The sequence below is a fragment of the Pararge aegeria genome, chromosome 5 (genome assembly GCF_905163445.1).
Source record: "Pararge aegeria chromosome 5, ilParAegt1.1, whole genome shotgun sequence".
Lineage (NCBI taxonomy): Eukaryota > Metazoa > Arthropoda > Insecta > Lepidoptera > Nymphalidae > Pararge > Pararge aegeria.
In genome coordinates this window covers 18,438,266-18,464,738 of record NC_053184.1, presented here as the reverse complement: position 1 = coordinate 18,464,738, position 26,473 = coordinate 18,438,266, and the positions used below count along the sequence as shown (strand labels likewise).

The window sequence follows — 26,473 nt, the reverse complement described above, 5'->3', positions numbered from 1 at the left end:
AAAAATAATTTGAAATGGTTATTATTAGTTTGATTAGAATAGGACAATTAATCGCAGTCTGTTTATTTTTACTAACACATTTTTAATTTAAAATACTTGACGATGCATGTAAGACATCAACAAATGGAAAATCTGTAAAGTATAAGTAACGTTTATTTAGATGCATTTGTTATTTTATTTTTGAAGGCAATGAAAAATATACTTACATAATTCTATTAACTAACCCCCTTACTTATAAAATTGAAAATTGCCAAAGTAGGGGTGATAAACAGATAAAACCAAGATTACTCAATACACCCGCTACACAATCTTTATTTGTAAGGGGGCAAAAGTGTTATCGTTAAAAACTCTGTTAGTGCCGTCAAATTTCTTCTTAAAAATATGTCAATAGTCGATATAATAATAAATACTCTGTTACTAGTACATTTAATATCTATAAGAAATTGCATTGACCTTAATGAAATAAAGCAATATTTTTCAATTATAAGGCCATTAATTCTTATCGTCGTTACGTCGTTTTCGATGCAGGGTCTCAACATATTACGGTTTTGTGCTACTTGCTTACGTCCAGCGGCTCTTTTCTTGGTCTACAAATGCTGATTATACGGATCTAAGTCGCTATTTGACACATCGATACCCCTGGGACCGATGGATCCTCTAATCAGTAGCCAGTGAATTAATTTAATAAGAATTGTATCTACACTCACTTCTACCTAAGATAATAACATATACAGCCATCGATTCGATTTCTATTGCAAGTCTATAACTTCAATTTATTTGAGTCCATCAATCACTCACTGTTTGAATTCACCAAGGTTTCCTCTTACATCCCTTTAGCCACACTAGAATAGCGTCGTAGGTCAAAGGTTCATAAGTCTCTATCACGAGAGACGAGTCTTTGTCTCAATAATGGGAAAATTAGTATGGCCCTAGTACACCAGACCAATAGATAAACTAAGGTTACCAGAGACCTCGGCGTTTTGAAATGCGTAAACCTTATTAGGCTGATCCTACGCATTGTTATGAAGATGCCTTGGTCTTCAAGAGTAATACAGGCCAGTACATTGTCACGAAGAGCAAGAAGAGCGCGGGGAACACAACCCTGGACAGTTTATCTATCTCACGCCACAGCACTCTCTCTTGACCGGTGTCTGCGTCGACCCAAGCTACCTGAAAAGCCAATTATAGGATCTCATGAAGGGAATCTTTATCCTACTTAATATTATAAATGTGAAAGTTTGGATGTTTGTTACTCTATCACGTAAAAGTGGCTGAACGGATTTTGATGACATTTGGCATGCATGTAGCAGCCTTTGACATGGAATAGGCTACCTTTTATCCCGGGAAATAAGAGAGTAACCGCGGGAATAATATAACCTTAATTCACGCGAATGAAGTCGCGGGTATCCAGCTAGTCATTAATAATATTATAAATGTGAAAGTGAATTTGTTAGTTTACACTTATTTCACGCCCTAACTAAGAAATCGACTTGATTTTTGGCACAGAGTTATTTAAAATAATGATGGACTTTTTATCCCAGAAAAACAAACCGTTCCCATGGAATTTATAGAGTAAAAAAATATCTTAATTCAAGTAAGCCTGTAGATGGCACTTATTATGCGCAAAGGACATGAAAAATGAGATTAAAATGATTAAAAGAGCAATGATAAAAAAACGGAATAAACGCGAACGAACAACGCAGGCAACAGCTAGTCAGGGGTAATTTTTCGAGCCCCAACACGCACTTCCATATTATTATCGAAGTTATGTGCGTTATAAGTAATTAGGTCAGCATGGTGGAGCTTCCTTTCTAGGAGACCCGTGCCCTATATCTCATGTATACGTATCTACCATAAAATATAAAAACAACGTATAAACAAATTACGAAATACTGTTGAAGGGTGCAAGTATATGTCATAAAAAATCACTTTGAAATAAGTTTAAATCAAAAGAAGCATATTTTTATTTTTCATACAAACGAATTCCAAATCATTTATTAAAAGTTTACTTTTGACAAACCTATTGCAGATAAAAGACTGACACTGGCATACTACCATAGCTATACGCGACAGGTACCTAATAAACTGACAGGAATAACCTCATTTTGATTTTGCGTGGGATGTATGTGTTTTTTTTCAGTGAAAACTATGTCAGTGGTTTAGCCGAAAACTATTAGCGTTTCGGTTTCACAGATTATTCTCAGAAACGGTAAATAACGTACCTCTAAAGCCTGTGAAGGAATATTTCTAATTTCATTAACACGTTGTATCGATGTTGACGTTTTGTGTTTTACGAAATATCGAGGTAAAGGTAAAGCTTATTATAATGCCAGTACATATCTTAATATATATAAATCTCCTGTCACGATGTTTGTCCGCGATGGACTCCTAAACTACTTAACCGATTTTAAATTAAATTGGCACACCGTGAGCAGTCTGGTCCAACTTAAGAGATAGGATAGCTTAGATCTTTAATTATAGTCGCAATTTTATTTTATTGCAAATTATTTGTCTATAATTGACAGTCACAAGTTTTATATATATATATATATATATACTACTATACTCATTCAATTAGCTTATTTCAAGTTATTTTTTTTGGGGAAGTCAGTCAGCGGGTAGGTATAATATGAGGCATGGGGCAGCATGGTGGGTTTAAGCTCTAATAGCTTAAACTATGGTGGGTACCATGTAGCATGTAGACCGAGCCAACACTGTTATCCTAACACGCTTACTAAGAACTTCTAAACCGAAAAATAATCAATGAACATATTTAGTCCTGACCCAGGTTTAAACCCTGGTCCTCGGGTTACGTAGCTGAGCTACTGACTGCTATACCACTAAGGTAATTGTAATTTTAATTAAGATATACAAAATCGGATACAAGAAAAGACGTTTAACAAGCGAACATGATAATCCAATTATCTACTCAGTACTTTACAATTAACACAGGCACGCAATTATCCTCTGATGTGTTCTTTCGCCTCTCACATCCATTCCTTATACTTAATCCGCATATACTTAGTATCAGTGTTTAATCGGTTGTGCATAAATCTTCTCAAAAAATTCTCTAAACTAGAGATCATTAATATTTAACAGACTTCAGACTTTAATGTCTCTCTTATCATCACTTATAGATTTTATTTAAGTAGACTTAACCACAATATAAACTCTGCATGACTACAATACAAAACCAAAATAAAGATTCACAAATATAACAGAAAAATATTTCTCGTCAAATGATCGTTTGTGCGCACTTCTATACATAATATATAAATAAACATTGCCCAGTTGTGGGAATCGAACCCATGGCCTTGGACCCAAAAAGCAGTGTCGCTGAACACTGCGCCAATCGGCAGCCAAAATAAAAAAAATTAAAAACTATTATCTTGTTACGTAAAGCGTGAAGTTCAAACGCTTTGAAATAGACCACTACTTCGAATTAAATCACTAAATAAAATTTTCCTGTTCGAAAATCCTCCTTTCAAGGGAAAATGGTAAATAATAGACTTAGACGAGACACTCATAATAAAAACACCTAATTTTGGCTTTTAATTACCTGTAATATGCTTTGTCGCCTCTCGACACCGACCATGTGTGCCGTGGGGGCACCCGGGGCCGGGTGGACCACTGGGGTCGTAGCGGGAGGAGACGTGGGCGAAGTTAGATCCACCTTTCGGCACCGCACCCCACTGCCTTCCCATGCAGCTACCGTACCACATGAGCCCTTTTCACCGTTAAGGCGCTGTAAAAGGAAAAATCTAGAAAGCGCTGGTTAGAAGTATAGATAGATAACTTCGCGATTCTTACAACGAACACAGGTAGAGGTAGCACAGTTTTATTTAATATTAACAGTTGAAGGAACAAGCAGATGGTACGTGGAAAACGATCTTGTTAAGTATGTATGTAAGAAAGACTCTACGAAGCTAAAGTTTTTTACAACTATTATTTAAATATTTTTTTTCACTTACAGTTAAGACGGAAGTTCGAGAAAATGTTGTTAGGTAACAATTTGTTTAACTTATTGAAAAATTTACTTTCAGTAAAATTTCCATCTATAATAAATTATGAATAGTGTTCAGAACACACCATAAGATTTAAAAACATATATTCAATACTTTAAATAAATTAATTAATTACACTACACGCTTTTGACGCCGCGCGTGCAATCTCAAAATGTCGCGCGCAGACCTATTTTCAGCGTTAAATTAAAATTATATGTAATGGAGATAGAGTTCCGGGAGTCGATATTTTTTTATTGGAAATTTCCTCCTCTTTTAGATTTTTTTGAAATTTCATAAATATTAATAGTTTATGAAATATTGGCAAAAAATTAAATGCTATTTTTTTCATCTTCAATTGTTTATAACTTTTTCAATTTTTAATGTGCACATTTTTCTAGGCGCAGTTACGGATCCAATGAGCTATCGCACATATTTTTAAGAGCAGTATCTCTATTTTGTACCATTTTTAACTTGTCGACTAGACTACTTGCGAAATAAGCACTTTTGCAGTACTTTAAGAAAATCGACGCGACAGCCAACGACTTATATTCTACTACATGCTCAGCGGTGCGAGTTTTAAAACGTATTTGAAATCACTACAAAATTTAGTCCGTTATTTCTTAGATGTTTTATATAGTTTATTTTCAATGTAGGTATACTAAACACTAAAAAGATGTTAAGTGTAACTCTACTATATATTAAAATAAATAAAGAATAAATAGAGATTTTCGTTGTATATGTTTTTATTTTTTTCAACACTACATTAAAAAGTAAGTACTCAAAAAAAATGTTTCCATTGTATGACAATTAAAAAAAAATTAGATAATTCCAATTACTTACAAAAAATAAGGTGATTGAACTACGAGTATTTTCGTTCAACAGAACTGAATACATTGGAATCCTTACCAACTATTATTATTAGTGTAGAAAATAATTTGATGGTTTCTGGTGGGTGTTTCAATTGGCTTGCTTAAGCTCAATGTAGATGAGTTTAAGAATAGGGGTATACTACCCCTATTCTTAAACTTGGCCGATGGGCCGAAAAGTGACATAAAATTTTTCCTATCCCGGATTCCACAAATGCACATTTGTGAAAATGATTAAACGATTTTAATGTCAATTTCCTAGCACAGTATAGTGAAAAGATAGGCCGTGTGGTGACGGCAGATCAGAATGCAGCTTCCTCTGTGCTACTACTACCATTTACTGTGATCACTGACCCGACTGCCCAGCTCAATGACTATGGGCAAACCATCAAATTGGGTGAGGCCTTTAGACCAGCAGGTAATTTTTACAACTAAAGAAAATAATAAAAACTGTGTCAGTTTGACACCTTTGATCTCGTGGTAAATGCCGCTACCGTTTAAACAGTATCACAACATTGTATTGACGGTTTTGTTGGCTCTCTGTATGACAGACGTTCACTAGGAATCAGTTTTGTTACTAGATGGCACTCCTTCGATTCCATACTAATTCTAGGCAACTCTCACGCTATCGAATAAGTAAACGTAGTTAGAAGACTATAAAGACACCCAGGTTAATGACGTAAGTAGGAAACCAATGATATATATGTCAAATAGTTTTATCAATTCTTACCACTGGAATGATTCTTGGTATCGACTCCTGAGTTTTAGATTTATTCATCTGGTACTGCTTGTCTAGGACTTTGACCACTACGAATTCTGCGAGTGCCGCGAATACGAACATCATGCAACCAGCCATCCAGAGGTCTAAAGCCTGAGAAATGGAACGATTAACAATACAAATAGTTTTCGATCTGAAAACTTAAGTGGATACAATTTTGATACAAGATGAGTTGCTAGCACAGTTGAATTGTTTACACACTTAATATTCCATCCTATAATTTCAATTGGTGTGGCTCAGTATTTGAAATCACGGATTTGAGTTCTAAAATCGAATCGAAGTTCATAGAGACATACTACAGGTTTCAAAAATATATAAACATACATATTTTTTATTTATTTAATCGAACAATACAAAACAACGTGTGTGTACTTATGTACACGCGATAGAAGCTATACTTCTTTGGCGTAACAGGATAAAAATCTTTTTAAAATTTTTATCTTTCGCCTTACACTGCGTTTGTAGAAAAAACTACTCTAACAATAGAAAAAGGTATTTAATACATTGAAAGATTTATTATAGTTACTAGTTATCTCAATATTGGAAAACCAAGTTTCATCATTAAAATTTCAGATTTTTGTTTGTACAATTGAATCAATTAAATCACCGGAATGAGCATCCAAACTTTGACAATTCAAAGTTTACAGTGTCAAACCTTTTATTGAAAAAAAATTGTTGACATTAGCTAACTTCAGCGTGTCGGTTTTTCGTGACGGTGTGTGCGCGCATCGTAAATATCAACTCTCATATTTTTTCCCTAACGAGCCAAAATAAGTATAACTTCTTAAATTTTTATATGTTCAATTTAAAAGGTGTTCAACAAACTCTTAAGAGTCTCACCGTTACACCCTGCGCCGTCTGACTGAATATTCTTTAACAGAATTAATTCAAAAATTCAAAATTCAAAACTCATTTATTTCAAGTAGGCCTAATTAATAGGCACTTTTGAAACGTCAAGTCAGTCTGTTTGTAGTGACTCTACTACCGGTTTGGAAGGCAGATTCCACTGAGAAGAGCCGGCAAGAAACTCAGCAGATTGCTCTTTTACAACATCATTTTAAAGTTTAACAATCTTTATAATTTTTCTGTTTTGTGAGAGATGAGAGCGGAGTGGCCCGCTTCCAAGCAGCCTTGTCGTTAAGGAATTCATCAATCGTGTAGTAACCACGATTTGTTAAACGTGTTTTAATTAATAAACTTAGGTAAATGCAGAACTTATATTACCTTCGGTATCAAATACAATGCCTAACGATTTTTGGATAATAACCCGGGATTTGAATCTAGGTCCTCGTGATTTATAGTTAAACACTCTAACCACTAGACGGACGAAGCAGTCTAGATTAGGTCAAGAGGTATATCTACACTCATTTAACTCAAGTTATAGAAGCATATAAAAAATATGTATTACCTTTACATAAGCAACTGGTGGTATATCAGCTCTCAGCCCGGTGAACATAGTGACCAGAGTCAACATACATGTGACCAGGAGCGTGACTCTTCCCGGGATTGCGTCCAAGTCTAGCCAAAAGCTGAACCAGGAGAGCATAACTACTAAAGAGGATGGCGCGAAGGTCTGTATCAGGTGGTGACCGATTTGACGCTCAAATCTAAAGTAGACCACCAGCCTTGAAAAGTTACCTGGAAATAAAGTTCTATATATTTAAAAAAAAGCGGTGATAGCCTAGTGGATATGGCTTCGGCAATCCTTTCGTGGAGACCAAATTCGAGCAGAGCTAAGCAATTAAATTAACCTGCATGCCTGAGAGTTCTACATAATGTTCTCAAAGGTGTGTGGAGTCCACCAATCCGCAATCGACCAGCATGGTGGACTACGGCCTTAACTACTTCTCAATGAAGGACGAGACCCGTGCTTTATCGTGGGCCGGTATTGGGTTGATGTGATGATGATGAATATTTTTAAAAACCCATAACAAGCGCAGACAAATTTGCGGGCAACAGCTAGTATTTTGTAAAATAAAAGTTTGCCAACGGGGAAATATCTCTAATAATATATTAATTTTAGAAATGAACAACTACTGATTTTCTTTTCAGATACTCTAATTCAAAAATTAATATTTTTTTTATTTCACTACAAGTTAGCCCTTGACTGCAATCTCACCTGGTGATAAGTTATGATGCAGTCTAAGATGGCAGCGGGCTAACCTGTTAAAGAGTATGGTAGTTAAACTCCTAATCGGTGTCTACGCGACATCGCATCGGAACACTAAATCGCTTAGCGACAATTCTTTGTCGGTAGGGCGGTAACGAGCCACGGCCAGAGCCTCCAACCAGACCAAACCAGAGAAAATTCAGAAATTATAAATTTCCTAATTGCCTCTGCCAGGAATCGAACCCGGGACCTCCTACTTAAATTCACAGCGGTCACCGTTGCGCCAGGGCATCATGGTACAGAATTTTCTCTTAACCACAATTAAAGTACCTTACCGAATATACCAACGTTTCGTTGACATTAAAATCGTTGGAAGGTGATATTAATTATTAAAAGGTATCGGTTGTCGCTCTAAAATTCAATCTTATTCAGTTAAATATTTGTCATTGCGTTCTATAATAGAAATACCTTTTAGTACTAACTTAATTATTATAAGGTAATGAATAAAAATTTATTGAAGGCTTTCTTGGAATAAATTAATGCAGCGTGAAAGTAAAGTTAGGGTCCTAGACCCTAGATGCAAATGTACAAAGCAATATGTTAGTTTTATTACTATTATTTTCATTCTTTATTAATACAGAAAAGTAATGCGGCCCCGTTAAGTCTCAACAGTTGAATATATCTGACATGAAAGATAAGTTTACAATTAAATTATACCAGTGTAGGATTGTTATTAATCTATAACTAAATAAAAACAACGGCTTTGTCCCGACAGATAAATAATTTGCAGCCATATAAAACCTATCTTAGTTAAACTCTATGTTGCCACAGAGTTTTACTTAGATAGATTTTATTTTAATTCTTACCATAACACTAAATAGGAACATAAATTTTATAGCAAAATTTGTAATTGCTCATGGTTTATTCATTAAACTTGGTATTTGGGCATGTGGTAAAAATTTAAGAAACAAGTGTTTCACCACAGATTTACAATCTGTGGTGAAACACTTGTTTACCCCAAAAGGGTGAAATGGGAGATAAAACTTCGTATGAGATAAGATTTTAATGTTTTAAGTTTTATTCAGGATTATTGGTATTCTGGCTTTTACTTGCTTAAGCTTTGCATGCAGTTTACATTCTAGATACGAGCATATGTCGTAGGCATCGCGATAACATTTCTTAATCTCGAGAAGTATCAGAAATTCTACGCGGGCAAAGCTGCTGGTATTCCCAAATGTCAATTTAATATTTCCTATTATACAGGCTTAAATAAAAAAAACCAGAAAGGTGACGGCCTTGTAGTTCTTAAAAATAACAACTTCTACGACTTTTCATAAATCGATGGAGTCGTGGTTCGCGCGCACAGAGGGATAAGAAGTAGATTACCTATGTAAAATGTTTAATATTTCGCAAAACATTTAGTTACAAAAAAGTCGTAGAACATTGTAGTTGTTAGTTTTGTAGTGTTGTTTTTTTATTTAACCCTGTTTATTATAACGGGTAGACTATTTAGGGCAAGGTAGAAGGCACTAGAGCACGCGGTAGGTCACCCATGCGATGGACCGATCAAATCAAATCTTCAGTGGGAGGTCCCTTGCATGAGTGTACCAGACTATCTGCAAACCGGGAGAAATGGCGAATGATCGTGAGGCGAGTAACAACTACCACAAACAATGTCCCACCGTGATGACCACGACCACTCTGGCAAGAGTGTTACGACTAAGAAGAAGACTATTTAGATTATTTTGAATAGTAAATGAACGTCAAGTTAATAAATCCTAAATAATGAACTAATAAAAAATGATTAATATAAAAGACCTAGTTTATATTGGTTTATTAAAATATAACAAAACTTACCGTCCTTATCAATCATATAGCCATTCGTTTCCTCTAACCGCAAAGGCTCCCCAATGTGATATTGCAATAACTTTAGTTCAGGGTTTATTGTTACCCCAGCTTCGCTCCATTGGAATCTTACTTTTTGGTTGCTATAGGAAACTGGAAGAACGAAAATCATGATAAATATAAGGAAATGATTTCTTCGCATTATACACGCCACCACCCACTGAGTCATATCGCCCGCCCACTTTATTTTATTTTCATTTAGCTATCCATCTGACTTTTTTACATCCTTTTATTTAACTTGCAATGCATGTACGAGTATGTTAGTTCGGGTAGAATCTAGCGAATTTTAAAGCAGATATCTTCCAACGCTATGGAGCCCTAAAAGCTAAACTCCCAGGGTCGTAGCGTCATGTTGTTAACTTATAACCTTCCATAAGAATTATTGGGTATTAAGTATTACAAAACTTCGACAAAGTCAACTCTGTTGATTTTTTAGATTTTATTTATCTTTTTAAAGTATTATTATTGGAATAAAGATATATTTTTTATTCTAATCTATTCCAAATATTAATATGTAAGGCTCAAATTGTATTGCCGCGCCAGCCCGTTACAAATTTTCGCAAAAAGCTGTCTAGAATATAATATACAATACATTGCTTACGGGTTAAGACCGCATTTGCAAGCTAAATTTACATGCTCCTTCTCTGTGATTTCTTACATAATATTATATGTGTTTGAATTATAGAATTCCATAAATCATACCGAGAAATAAACCGATTAGGTAGTTACCTATTTGTAGGACAAAATATTGATCTTTTCTCTGAGACAAACGACATGCTAGAAATGGATACAGAAGTCATTTGTGAGGTTAAGTTTAATTAGACTCCTAAGGTAATCTTGAGTTTAAAGAATGTGTTAAATAATTTAAAACATATCTATTACGGCAAGCTATTAATTACAATTGAAAGCATCCCGCTGCTGTTTCATCTCTCACAAGAAAGGAAAAAGGACAACCACTAAGTTTCTTGATGGCTTCTTCATGGTAGAGTCTGCCTTCCGAACCGGCGGTAGAGTCACTACAAATATACAGACATGATGTCTCAAAAGTGCTTAAAAAGTAAGCCTACTTGAAATGACAATGACAATGAAAAATAAAAGCTTAGTAGTTCAGTGTTCAAGTTCAAAGATACAAGTTTTGGAGACCTACTAGTAAGCATTAAACAAGCGGTGTCAGGAGCCCTCACTCTTCCATAGCAACAAAAACAAAATTAAAACGACTGAGTAGTGATCTTGGCGTTTATGGTATGTTTTATTTATTATAAACATATGATACATGAAGTGTACAAAGGAAAGTACACATATCTCTATAAGAGCTCCAGCTACCCCAGGATGTGAGTAAGATGATTTTATTGTAGTGTAGGTCAAATAAAAATACCATATACTATATATCTTAAAAATTAATATTATATACTACATTCTATATATCTAAATATTAACAAGATTCTACATATTATATTTTTCCGGGTCCGGAACTAAACTATTTAGCATTTTTCGATTTAGCTAATAGAAGATGAATGAAAATATACTAACTGTGACTTTGCGGCGTACTGTCTCGGTAAAATAAAGTGTCTAAGTTTATAAAAAAAAAAAAAAAGATTCTACATACAACATATAATTTGAAGATATTATATTATATACAAAATACATAAAAATAATATGCTTAATAAATATTTACATTTATGTGTTTGCGAAGTTGTGCTTAAGGTTTAAAAAGTAAGTTAGTTTGTACAACTTACAGCTCTCAATGTAAATCGGACATGACTGTATGTCCATGGGATAGAGTTGGAATTCCATCTGGCAAGCGATAATCGCATGCATGCGTGCCGCATACCGCACCGTCTGGTTCCTGTATAGAGTCACCGAGGAGAACTTGTGCGTCAACTCCGCGATCTCTGGAAATATATTCATTGGTAAGACAGCTTCCTTTCTTAGACGGTAATAATAACATTCGATGCACTTGAAAGATTTACGAATTATTTACAGAGAGTGATCTTGCAATATCTTTTTGGGATGATACAAAACTGCAACCAATTCGAAGCAATTATGATCATTACATCAAAACACCTTATGTCCTAACAACCATAATATCATCGAAACTGATGTATAATGTTGTACCGAATTTCATAATAATTTTAGCTCCTATGTTTGTATTAAAAAAAGGATATTTTCATTCCCGTGCTTTTCCAAAACAAATCACCAAGCGGTGTTAAAAAAAAAGTTATTAGCTTATTCGAACCCCCGATATTTTTCTTTGATGTTTACAAGTATATTGCTTTTTTTAAAAAAAAGTGCGGTTCAAGTTTTTACAGCACACTGCCGGATATTTTAAACGCTGTAAAATATATTTCCAACAAACTATTACCAGAGAAGTCAAGAAAGTAATTGATGATATTAGGTTACTAGGACTGGCTGCTTTAATGCAAACTGTTAATCTTTCATAGAGGATTCAAATTGTGGGTGTACAAAAGTTGTATGCAACGGGTGATAATTAGGTACTAAAATACTTATGTGATAGTATTATAGGTTCGCCTTGTGTGACCCATATTCATGTTTTAATACCCGTTTTTATACAGCTGTTGCATAAATAATTATTATACCATATTCAAACGGTATTTCCGTGTTGTGTCAGTGACGATACTGATCGCAAAAGCAAATAAAAAAGTAGCTTCACCATTTTGAGAATTTTAGCCTCTGTAATATTATTGTAAGAACTTTTGCAGTGCGGTTTGATTATATGTGCTTTAAAAGTGTACAAAAATACAAAATTTCATATAAAATTGTTCATCTAAGCTGAGTGAATTGATAAATATGTGAACATATCGTGTGCCTTTAAATTGAATAAAGTGTTAATGGTGCTCCTGCCAGTATCCTAAACCAAATTGATAAAGTTTGAAAGATACTGAAACACCTTTCAAAATATTATCTGTGGACCAGGATATCATGAAAACTTAGGGTCTAATCTGTTCACGATGGAAAAAACTGCTAGCTATGAGTTTATCTACGTGATTATGTTCGTTTTCCTCACTTTGCCAGACTACCAGACAGCTCAACAATTTGAAAAGGGAGTGACAATGGAACCGGCATTTTGTTCGAAAGACCATAACCCAATGGTAGTCTGGCGATTGAAAATGCTGGTACATTTCCCATTTTTTAGAATAGAAGTCATTATTAATTCATGGTATAGAACTGTAGTAAATAATAATCTTTATCCAGTCACTGTCGTCCATCTTGAAGTTTAGTATTGGATTTCTGTATTACCGAATTAGCAACATTGTATTTTTTTTTTAAATACACATCATATAGATATGAATTAAGTTATTATATAGGTACATAATATATATATATAAAAGGAACAAATCTAGTAAAACGTGACTATGGGAATTATTATACGTTACACGTGAAACGGATGAAATAAATGGAATTTTCTACTCAATTCTCGGAATTTATTCGATAGGTGTATTATCTAAATAACACTAGCGACACATATTTTAAGCTAATATTCGAATACTTGAAGATATGTGGCTTTTCAGATAGATCTTCATAATCACCCAGATATTTTAGGTGTACCGATTAGGTAATTGATGATTACAATTTTATTATGTATTCAATATATATTATGTTAAATATATATTATTGTATGTACAAATGGCAATAAATACATCTTCTCTCGCTCGGTTTGATTTTAAGAATAAATGAATATTATCAATTAACAATTTAAAATACGATAACGTTGTTGGTTTTACAGAAGATGTGAGCCGTGAAAAAAAAAATTGCGAGCTACAGCCCTTTATTTTTTTTTTCGTGAGTTTGTAGCATGTGGACAAATATTTAAATTTAAGTTCTTATGTTGGATCCTTTTTTACCGTTGCCTATTTTCGTAGCTATATAGTCGAATATTTCATAAGCCCACAAAATAGCCAAAACGCGTATAAACATAATTCAAATGGACAAATAAAAATATATCATCATAACCCGGCATGTTAGTGGACAAGTGTTTTTTGTATTCACATAATTTGATTTATTTATACATTCATATTGCTGTTTATGGATTAATAAAATGTACGCCTGTTGAGGTCACAAATGATTGTGATTATAATCGGAATCGGCTTCACTTACTATACAACGTGTAATGGAATTACGAAAAATTGTTGAAGGAATCACCCTGTAAAAGTAATTAATCAATATAAGCATATTTATTTTTCCATACAGACTAATTCATAACATTGTCAGTGTTTACTTATAACAACCCTATTGAAGATAAAAGACCGACCCGTGCATAGTATAGGTACTACTACGCAACGCGTACCTAATAAAGTGACAGGGGTCACATGATTTTAATTTTGCTGAGGGCTGTGTCTGATTTTTTCAGTAAAAACTATGGCAATGGTTTATTCAAAGACCATTAGAGTTTTGGTTTAAAAGATAAATCTCAGAAACAGTACACATGTACCTATAAAGCGTTTCAAATATTATTTCGATTTTCATTTACACGTTGTATATTAACATACTTAATCAATGATAGGTAGGTATAATATAGTATCAAGATTCAATAAAAAGTTCACACTTTCAGTGACAGCTATGGAAAAAAATGAAACAAGTGAGTCAGTCTTTCGGGACTGCCGATAGAAATAAAGTAACTTGTGTATTGTATTGTCGAGCTATTAGATTATTATTTTCGAATTATTTTTCTTTTATAAAGAATTATGTATGATCAAGAATCCATGACGCTTTTTGTTCACTTAAAAAGTACAAGTATACACAATATAGCTCATGAGAACCATGCAGTGAAGATGAAGTGAGTTTCACGCTTTTCGTTCACACAAAAAGTACACATAATATATACACAGAACACAAATAGCTCATGGAAAAAGTTCGGTGACAATGACGCCAGTTCCATAATTTTTGTCACAGATAAAGTGCTCAACGCGCAAAAAGAAGTTTTCATTTCAAAAACAATAATCCAATAATGTACGATGGTGAAAGCTATTTGGTTTGTAAGAGTGCTTCTTCAAAGATTGTGATTGAATAAAATATTGATATAGGAGTACTATCGTACCAGCGGATTGATGACAAAAATGGCACGCTCGTCCTAAAATTGAAAATTTAATTAGAATCACCGATTAAGTTTCTGTCAAAACAAGCTGACAGAGTTTTGTAGTCGGGTTAGAAAAAAACAGATAGTAAACAAGTTGAAAATGGAAGCAGACGTCAGTTTGAGGAAGCCCATGATAAACAACGAACATTTTAGTATTCTATAATAAGAACTTATTTATTTATTGGTCTTTAGATACAAAAATACTATATATTTTTATTTAAGTAATGATATATTTAATTTATGGGTAGTTATATGTACGAGTATATGTTCACCACGAAACTATTTTCTGAATTTGTTTTCTTTGCTATTGGTTGCCTGGAAGAAATCGCCATAAGGCCGCCAATTTGTAAACGTTATTTTGTTATACTTTTCTTTTTTTATTTACTTTTTTTGCAATGAAAAAGTATATTCATTCATTCATTCAAGAACTAAGAGACCAAGCAGATCGCCCTGAAACAGAGCAACACTTCGTAGGATCCTTCAAAGTGCCGTTACCAACTTGGCCCATCAATTATAACTATAAAAAAGTATTAATTGTAGTGTATGTGGGAGGTACTACACAATATAATCTTGGCTATTTATCGCTCTTTAGGTACTAGGACTTCTGATAGTCTTGGTAACTTGACCTCCCTCTCGACTTGTTACCTAACTCCTACACTAAGTTGTTAGGGAGTTAGAAGAGGAGAGTCTCTAACAACTACTTCGGTACTGATTCTATTGTAAGAGTAAAATAGCCTTAAAATGGTGTAAATAACCTCATATGGTCTTATTAACAAATGTGACATAAAGTCGAATAGCTATGAAGTTTTTTTGCTCAATTAAACTTACAAAATACTATTACTTAACGATTTAGAGATTGCAGTCGAGGGCTAACTTGTGTTACTTTGCTGACTTAGTGAATGAACAACGATCTAAGATTAATCAGTCTTTATTCACAATGACATTGAATGGGGACTCGGCACAAAATGTATTCGGAGACATCATAAACGTCAGCTCTAATATGGTAAAGAAACAAATCTTTCCATTCAAGATCTGAAGAATTTATTATAGTTAATATTTAATCTGCGGGATAACGCTTAAGGTTACCCCTTAAGCGTTATCCTTTGGCAAACCAGCCACCATTCTCGTCCAACCCATACAAAAGCAGTAAATATGGACTTCTTCCGTCTGTCCATCTGTCCATTAGTGGCATGCATACAGGGTATGCACTAAGCGGGAAGATAAGTAATATAAAAGGAAACAAATCTCCAGTAGTATTAAAAACTTAAGGATAGGCTTTGTAAGAGTTATAAAAATCCTACCCTTAAGTTTTTATAACTAGTTCCTACTGGAGTTTTCTTCATTTTATACTATCTGTATACCCTCTGCATACCCTCTATGCACGCTGTCTATCTATACATCAATATCATCAATTCAACCAATTGACGTCAATTGCTGGACATAGGTCTTTTGTAGACAGTTCCACAATACACGGTCCTGTACTGGTTGCCTGCAGTGGCTCCCAGCAACTCGCCTGATGTCTCTGTCCACATCGTTAGAAGCCTACTTACGCTGCGTTTACCGGGTGGGGTCACCATCACCTTAAGACCCCAACGTCTATCTGTGCCCTGCTCATTTCCACTTCAGCGTCGCGACTCGTTGATCTATTTCGGTAACTCTAGTTCTTCTACGGATCTTCTCATTTCTGATTTGATCATGTAGAGACACTAGCTCTCTACAGCGCCCGCTGAGTGACTCTGAGCTTTCTTATGAGGCCCGTAGATATCTATTCAGACGTAATCCTAATTGCCCTGACCGCGGTAGATCAGAAGACGTATATCATTTATTAATGGAATGTGTCTGTTTGCGCATAGGGAGACCATTGCCCAGATTCCATGCGTAGCAATGCCCTTGGCACACCCTCTTTTAGAGGAGGTTAGGACGGTTTGCGGCTATAAAAATCAACAAAATCCCTGCGAAGAGCATTAGTAAAAAGCTCCTAAAATAAAGATAAAAAAGTTCACATTTCTTTTTTTTCACACAAAATCAGGGGTGAAAATTTTAAAGCCAAATAATAACCTTTATTTTAAAAAAAAAGTTATTTGCATATAAAAAAGGTTATTTAAGTCATGTTAGTTTCAACTTATCATGTTAAATGTTCATATATTGGTGTCATACATGGCTTGATATAACACTAATCCATAAACTTCATTTAACAAAGGTAAGATAACATCTATCTCAGCTTAGTTGAACAACTTTTAGATTAATCATAAAAAACTAAGACGGAACCCTGTGGACAAAGTCCGAAGGTTTCAAAGGCAAAAGAGAAATCCTGCAAACGTCCCGAGAAAATCCAGTTTAAAACATGGTGGCCGGAGCTTTAGCTTTTCTTTATAACATATAAATTACTTTTTCTCAAACGTGCTAGGAAATTTGAACATTATTTTGACAGCCTTCTTCTATATAAATTGAAATTTCTTTACGACCGGATTTTTTTTAATGAAAAACGATATCGTTAGTGGCGATATAAATTATATAATAAACTGTATATATATATTTGCCGTATAATTTAAAACGAGAACGTAGCAACCAAAGAGGTACATCAAAAGTTTTATTTAAATTTAGAACTGGCTCCCAAATGTAAATCAGTTCATTGATAAATGAACAATGCGGGTAAAATAATTTTGTTCGTTGTTTATTATTGATTTTGAAAAGTAATTGTATGATACAAAATTAGTTCAAATAAAGACATGTTTGAGAAAAGTACGTTACAAGCCTTGACCTCAACTAGGCATTGGTGGACTAACGTGTGTGAATGCGTTCGTCCATCAATGCCTCTTGCCGGCCGCTACGTATTTAACGTACCTGTTACTTTAGAATTAAGAAAGTAAGGGTCGGGATGCCATAGATTGTCGAAGAACTCAGGAGGTAAAGTGACATGATCGTCGCCTTCTTCAAAAATGTCCTCGGGAAGTTGTAATCTACTTTCAACCCACGTTTGTCTGATGAACATGTCCACTCTGAAATTGAATGAATGTTTAGTTATTAGCTTCTTCAGGGAAGCAAACAGTACTTTTACAGAGTAATATAGTTATTTATGGCTATAAATATAAATAAAGTGTCAACAACTTAGTTGATAACAATAATTTTTGGAGATTAAATGCTAAGCGAAAATAAAAAACTAAAAAGAGCTTATCACATTTTTGTCTTATAACATCTTCCTAAAAGCGTTAAACTTTTAAAATAAAAAAAATTCTGTCTTTTACTACATTTGCTGTTTAAAGTTTTGTACGAGATTAGAAATTATTTGCCGAATAACTTGTTTACATCGTCATGCAAATTCGATATGTATATGACATTGTAATGGAATTTCAAATGAATAAATAATTAATTAATTAGCCCAAAAGATTATTAAAACTAGTTATTAAAGAAGACCGCAAAACATTTTGGTTTTTGGCTTAGTAAGTTATTTTTAATAATAAAAAAACCTTTTTTTTCTTCCAATAGATACAATTCCGTTAAAATTAACGTTTTAATAAGAATTCCACTCACGGAAAAAAAATCTCAATAACATTTAGATTAGAAATGTTAGCACCTGAAGTCCATGTCTTCAACGTTAATGGAATTAACGTCAACCACGTATATGCTGAATTCCACAACTACTGGTTGCCCTTTGCGAGATGGCGGACGCATTTCTGTAAAAAAGAAAAAAAATAATGAGGAATCTCTTTGAAGTAGCACATTCAGTACGTAGATATTGCGACTTGACTTGCAAAGCGGAAAAAGTGTGATCAAGAGATTTTTTTTTCATGGAAACGTATTATGGATACAGAATAGATCAATAGTTCAAAAAACCTAAAATCACGCTTGGTGAAAAAACCAAACTAATTCCTACCTTTTAGTTTATAAAAGCGTGTTTTTTATTTTTTCTTAAACTCTTATTTTTATTGGAACAAAAATAAATTGGTTACCTCATTCTACCTAAATTTGGAGCTTAAATAGTGGTTGGAAATTTAAATTAACATCATTCCTGCCTTATCGACTATAGATGAAAATTAAATAAATGAACAAAAATCTTATCTACTTTTATATATTATGTATATTATATATTTATATATATTATGCATATTTTATACTAATATATTACGTATATTTATTTAAATTATCTATGTATTAGTATCTATACATTTTAGTATTTATGTATATATTACAATACTTTTGGCACTATCCCATTCTCTTGCTCTAAGTCCTTTCTACAAAGGCTGCCTGTAAGAGATTGCTTGCAGCAAAAAGGCCGCCTTTGCATGTCTACATTGTTTACTGTTTCATGAATGTTTCTTTTCCTATATGTATGTTTACGTGCAATAAAGTGTTTCTTCTTCTTCTTATTTTGCAAATTGAAAAATGGAATAATTTTATTAATTAGTGTGATATGACAATACACTACTTTGATTTGGTCCTCAATATATCAACAAAGTTTGAAATTAATCAGACCGTTTGAAGAAGGTCAAAATCTATTACAAAGAAGTCGGTTACAAAGATACAAACATAGAGGTGAAGCTAATATAAAGCGTGTAAAAATAGGGACGTATATAGGTTCGTTTTAGTTTAAGACTCGATCGGAGTTGTTGCTTCATTTTCGAATATCGAAACAGTATAACGTTGCAGTATTTCAAATAGTAGAAGAATACCAAGCATTCAGATGATGAGGCTAGAATTAATTTCTACGGCGTTTCTAGAGAACAGGAAAGGAGGTATCAATGCAAATAACTCTTCAGAACATACACCATTATACAAAAGAGGTCAAAAATAAATTAATCAGAAGTATGGTAATGTATCCATTAATATTTTTGGGTGCCTAGTGTCAGTTCCACTATACCAAAGAGATTAAAAATTTATAATGTATCAGATCACTTATTATAGAACTACTTTATTTAATGAATTGAACTCACAATATTGGTTAACAGTAGCCTACATACAAGATTTGCTCTAAACCTAGGAATCGCCTGAATCGGTTGCCTAGTGATGCAAGTGTTTCCCAGGGAAAAATTGTTTCATAAACTCTTATGTGATGTCTAACGACTTAAGATATCGTCTAAAGTACGACACTGATTCGGCGAGACGGGGTTTCGTAAACTGACACTTGACAGATAAAAAAATATAAATTAGAGAATTTAAAAATTAAAATACAAAAATATACCAGTTGAGTTGCCTGGTAAAAATCGATTAGAAAATCAATTGGTGGTCGGTAAATGTGTGTCTAGGTATCTTCTTTGATTAAGCGTTAGGTACTTTATTTATTTAAATTATATATATGATTTTGTATCTATACATTTTGGTATTTACGTTTATATATTAAATCTCTTGGAGCTATCCCGTTCTCTTGCTGTAACTGTAAGGTTGCCTATAAGAGCCTTTGCATGTCTACGTTATTAACTATAAACTCCTTACTGTATGTTATACGTGCAATAAAGTGTTTCTTCTTCTTCTTCTCCTTCTTAATATAGTCATATGGAAAATATGATAGGGATATTTTTTCTGTGATAGCGGTACTTAGTAATTGTATCTCTAAACTAGCTGTGCTCTGCGGTTTCGTATGCGCGGATTTTAAACAAGTAATAAAAATGTAGCCTTAGTACGCATTGCCTCAAATAATGGTCGCTCTCCACTGCATTAGGAGCCATTCATTAATCTAAGCCAATAGCTAATTAATCTGCTTTCAAACGCAAAAACGCGTAATATAAGGAACTTATATTAACGCGGTCAAACAAATGAACTCTTAAGTTTTATATATTGATTAATTACAGATTATAGATCGAATAATATATCTTTTAGTATCATCATCAACATTTGAACTTATTACCGGTCTACAATAAGGCCAGGGTCTCCTGTCAGATTGAGAAGTATGCAGGTTCAGGCATGCAGGTTTCCTCACAATGTTTTTCTTGGCCGCTAAAGCAAGTTTTATAAGAATATAATAGAATATTTTTTTATTTCTTTAACTGTGTACAGGTTTTTGGTGTCGTAAATAGGAAAAGTTCCAACAGTTTGCAACTTTCTGACGTGCAATTTTGTTATATAAGTAATACGAGTTTATTTTGCATATGACTATCTCAACACATAAAATGCTGCTGCAAAAAGATTCGTTACTCATCAACCAAATTTTTTACTTATCTTTAAATAGATTTCCATCTAATTTTTTTACCACAAGTGGTAATTGGTTAACAGTTTTTATACCACAAGCATAATAAGTACTTTTCGCTGTAACATTTATTTTGAGGCACACATATATTTATATTTCGTACGAATATTGTCTTTAACATATTCTTATTTTTCATATTTATTACTATATTACAACATTTTATTAAAAACTTTATCGGTGATAGCCCAGTGTTCAGGACTTCGGCTTCACTTTTGGGGGGCCGAGTCTGAATCACAGCACGCACCTCTAACTTTTCTAAGTTATGTATTTTTAAGTTATTAAAATATCAGTTTATTTAACGGTGAAGGAAAACATTATTTGGAAACCTGCATTAGAGTTCTCCATGATGTTCTAGGAAGCCCTAGCCACTAAGCAGTGGCGTGCATAGAGGGTATGCAGTTAATATAAATTGAAGGAAATCTCCAAAACGAGCTATAAATACTTAAGGGTAGGCTTTTTATAACACTAACAATGCCTATCCTTGGGTTTTTTAAATCTCGTACTGGAGAAGTTCTTAAATTTTTATCATCTGCATACCCTGTGCATACCCTCTATGCACGCCAGTGCCACTAAGCTGTCACCACTTTCGTATAGACCATAACAGTCCACTGATTTTTGATTTAATCCTAAAACATTGATTAATAGCTAAAAGTTATGAACAGCAAAAACTAAATTAAAATCTAACATTGAAATATTATAAAAATTAAGCTTAATTTGCTATACTCCGCGAAAAGCAGGACAATATGTATGGTGTAATTTAAAATATCTAACATTGGAATTCAAAGTTGTTTTCACTTTAAAATTGCTACAGATAATATTAAAAGAACCTAGCTTAGTCTTAAGGTATTCAGCTTCACTATCGGGGAGCCGAGTTTGAAACCTGACACGCACCTCGTATTTTCCATATTATGTGATTTGTAACCACTTTGCCGGAAGTCCTCAGCAACCTGGGCGGGATGCTAGGCTTCTGGAATGAGCTTGGATGGTTGGAGTAGCGAGCGACAATAGGAAATTATGACACTCAATAAGTGACGTGCTAACGTGCGTAAACTGTCCAGAGACAAGAAGAATTTGCAAGTGATATTCATTTTGCTTTGTCAACAAAATGAATATCACTTGCTTGAACCGTGTAAGAAAATATCGCGAGGAAACCTGAATGTCTGAGAGTTCTCCAAAATCGTCTTCAAAGCTTATCCGCACTTAGCCAGCGTGGTGGACAAATGGGCGTGGATATTAATGATGTTGAAGCATTTAAAAAAAGTGTGGTTTAAATTCAAGTTCAAATTCAAAATTTCTTTATTCATGTAGGCCTATCACAGGCACTTATGAAGCGTTCATACATAAATGTTTACATAATTGTAAGGGGATGGTGATAACTTCGTTCGCCAACTTAAACCTAAAGCTACGAGGGTTCCAAACGCGCCATGGTCTAAGAAGAGACCACTACAAACTTAGCCGGGTAAAATTTTTTTTTTGTTATCACCATCTCACAATAAATTTATATTCAGCTATGAAGCTAGAGCAATTCACACCCAAGCTTTTTTATCGTTTGAAGTTGAAGTTTATACGAAGTATGGGTAGGAAAGAGCCAATCCGCACTGGGGCAGCGTGGTGAACTACGACCTAAACCCTTCTCATTACCCCGGAGGAGACCCGTGCCCTGATGATGATGACGATAATGACTATAAGTATGACAAGTAGACCACTCGTTGACCACGTTTCAGCCACGCAACTTCAAACAACACTTTATGTGCAACACCTGAACTGGTCGTCAGAGTTCAGAAGCTTTTTAAAAACATTATGGAGTATCTATCCGGAATAAAGGTTTCCTCACGATGTTTTCCTTCTCCGTAACAGCAAATATTATTTTAATTGCTTAATTATCCGACAAATTAGAGGTGCGTGGCGTGGATCGAGCTCGTTCCCCCATAACTCGGGACCGAAGCCCTAACTACAGAGCTATTACCTCAGTGCTGCCACAAAATATATAAAAAAATTGATTTATGACGTCATGAACTATTCATTTAAGTTGAGTCGGGTCTTTTGACAAAATAGCGTATTAGTCATAACAAGCCTAATGATGCTGGCATCTGTCAGCAACTACACAATCTAAATGAGATTCGATTGAGATACGGATACACGAGCACACTCAATTACATATTACATTCGATTTTGATCCTTATTACCTGTACTGCAGAGTTTAATTTCAAATCCAATTACACATCCACATCATTGTCGTTTTCCTGTATTTTGTGGATCGTTGACTATAGTTAGATAACTTCTCTTAGATGAATCTGTAACTAGCATACCATTTCAGTAGTTATGTTTCTGACCTTCAGAAGGCGAACTTTATCCAATTTTAAAAGATTATTTTTTATTATTATTTTTCATCTAATGTTTAACATAAGAAAACTTTTCTCCATTCCGTGTCTTATAAAATCTAAGCACTCGCTATTTCGTTGCTGGTGTTGAGGAAGATGCAGCTTAATTAGATCGGAATCTGTGCTAGAGCTAGTGTGTCATTTATTTTTATTTATAAATATATAAACGAAGATATCTCTTCTATATATATAAAAAATACCAAAAATACGAAAACCCACCACCTTTAGTAAAGTAAGGCAACATAAACTAAACAATATTTTATTATTTTGTCATGTTATTATAATGTAAGCAGTAACGTTAATTAACATATTACTTGTCATAAAGCCAAAGCAATTTTCAGAAAACAGTTCTAGAAGAAATTTATATAAATTTAGCTTTAATTGGGGCGTCAAGATAGTAGGAATAGTTAGTTGCCTTAGCGGAAACATACGGGTTTTTTAAGCTAGAGAAACGATCAAATTATGGACAAGAACAATTTTGTTGGCACGGTTTACTCATGACCAATAATCATCATTTTCCCCCAACGAAATATCATTATCTTCAGCTTAGTAATATCCCACTTTTGTTGAAACACTTCTTACATATGAGGGAGAAATTTACAGAGCAGCAGGCCTCGAATGTAGACGTGTGTGAATTATTGTTTCTATATTTTCGACGAATTTCATTTTTTCTTGTTTCGTTATTTTGTGCAATAAAGACTAATGCCAGTTTTTACTAAACGTAGGAATAGCCTTAATCGGTTGCCTAGTGATTTAGGTAATTCCTAGAGAAAAAAATACATTTTATGAACTCTTATGTTACGACTAGCAACGTTAGGCGCCACATAAAGTTACGACAACGATTTGTTTGTCCTTCCCCATGTTCTACATTTTTTATCCCAGGAAAACAAAGGATTCACACGGGAGTTTTTTACTAACATCCATTGAACCGAAATTGACGTTTTGAGAGCTATCTATACCATTCCTAATATTATAAATGCGAGAGCGCGTTTGTTTGTCCTTCCCCACGTTCTAAATAAGCAACCAAACCAAACTTAGCCAAGACTTTTGGCACAGACTTAGTTGAAAGGATGGAGAGTAGCATAAGGTCATTTTTTATTCCAGGAAAACAAATGGTTCGCACGGGAAAGCGAATAAAGAACGCGAGCGAAATCTATCGTAAAAATTTAATGATTTTTATTAGTAAACAAGCCATTTAAGAACTGGATTCTGCGTCTGAACTGGAGCTGGATTCATTTATTTTTTTTATTTTAAATGCTTGTATTATTATTTATGTTTGTATGTTATCGTAATTCATCATCATCATGATCATCATATCATATTACGGCCCACTACAGGGCACGGGTCTCCTCCCACAATGAGAAGGGGTTAAGGTCGTACTCCACCACGCTTGCCCAATGTGGATTGATGGACTTCAGACACCTTTCAAAACATTATGGAGAACTCTCAGGTATGCAGGTTTCCTCACCGTTGAAGCAAGTGATATTCTTATTGTTTAAAACGCACATAACTTAGAAAAGTTTGAGGTGCGTGCTGGGATTCAAACACGCACCCCCGAAATTGAAGCCGAAGTCCTACTCACTGGGCTATCACCGCTTTAACGTTATTAATGACCTATAAATTGGAAATATGAGATATTTGCTCATCAAGTGCTTTTATACGGGAATTTTGTATGAAATCATTAGACCATTATCAATTTGGACAGGAAAACGTGTGCCAGGTGCTGACCTGCTGGTTATTTATCGAAAACAGTGAAAAAAAATTATACCTTTGACATAATTTTCCGGCAGTACTACTCTCGGTTTGAGCGTGTGATTTCTCTTTGATGTGACGTCATTGCACAGCCTGTAATAAAAGAAAGGTTTCATTTTATTTATTAAAGTATAGCGACTCATTGGCTATGGAATTAATTGAAAATTTTACAAATATTGCATTCCCATTATAGTGAATATAATGAAGTAAAAAGTGATATTAAACAAAATGGGAATTCCTCACCATCCTGTGTTAAATACTTAACAAGATTGGGTTACGTAATTAAAATCTAGCCGGGTACCTTATCAATATCCGTTATTTAAAATTCGGAGGATTTAAGTTTACAGCCTATTAAAATTATGATCGCATAGTTGGGCCGTACACAGTCAAACTCAATCACAATAGTTTTATTATTGTCAGCTCTAGACCGTCGCGATCGAGCGGGATCACGCCACAAAGATACACTTTTAATCTTGATTGCTTCTGTCAGTTTTAACGTACCTCCGCGACTTATTATCACAGATTTAAACAAAATAAATCCTTTTTTTCCGCACGAACTTTGAATAGCAAGGCAGGTAAGGTGGGAATTTATATGTTATTTCTGAATTTTCTCCGGTTTGGTCTGATGGTAGGCTTTGACAATGGTTGGCTACCATCCTAGCAACAATGATGTGCCGGCGATGTCACGTAGAAACCGATTAGGGGTATGGGCACGGCAAGGCATCGTACAGGAACGCTAAATCGCTTAGCGGCGGTGGTAACTAGCAAACAGGCCAGGCTAAATTCTGAAGTACTAAATTGTCCCTTCTACGGCCGAACTAGGAACTTCACTTATAAGGTCCAAAGGTGATAAATAAATAGTCCGGGTTTAAAAACAAATAAATAAATAATAATATTTTTTTTTGTATTTGATAGCCCACTGTATAAGCCAAGCAAACGAAGTACTAACGGGCATATTGTGTAGTTATAGCGGAAGAAATTTCAGGATTCATATTGATAAATGGTACGGACCCTTTAATCTTCTCGACGCAAGGAATAAACCTTAGGCTTTCATAATCAGTCACTCATCTAGATATCGTCTTGTGTCAAGGTTTCGTAATATTCGGTACAACGAATAATGGTCTAAATCCCACCCTCGATTTTAGGGAGTTTGCGATAACAAAGCACTGGATTAGTATTTAAAATAGTAATTATAATATGGTAATTATACTTTTGAAATCGCAAACTTTGTAGGGAGGTATTTATAGGATTTTACAATACCGTTTCCACTGCGGGGTCACTACTACTGGTCATAAGTTGGCAGCGTAAACTATGTAATGACGTCAACGAATTTGTTATTATGCTAACGTAGCGTGCTTCGATTGCTTGTTTTGAGGTTGTAGGTACCAACAAAGCGTATTG

The 26,473-nt window shown here is 34.3% G+C and overlaps 1 protein-coding gene across 1 annotated transcript; it reads right to left on the bottom strand.

Moving 5' to 3' along the window:
- Window positions 1–112: 112 nt before the first annotated feature.
- On the bottom strand, window positions 113–25,164 carry LOC120623827 (glycine receptor subunit alpha-1). The gene is made up of 9 exons (XM_039890087.1): window positions 25,089–25,164; window positions 18,333–18,432; window positions 17,603–17,757; window positions 11,400–11,555; window positions 9,616–9,756; window positions 7,057–7,286; window positions 5,601–5,741; window positions 3,560–3,745; window positions 113–1,170 (listed from the first exon to the last, which is right to left on the bottom strand). Exons 2-9 carry the CDS (start codon window positions 18,428–18,430, stop codon window positions 1,021–1,023), a joined length of 1,257 nt encoding a protein of 418 aa, XP_039746021.1. The 5' UTR covers window positions 18,431–18,432; window positions 25,089–25,164; the 3' UTR covers window positions 113–1,020.
- Between the last annotated feature and the right edge of the window lie 1,309 nt (window positions 25,165–26,473).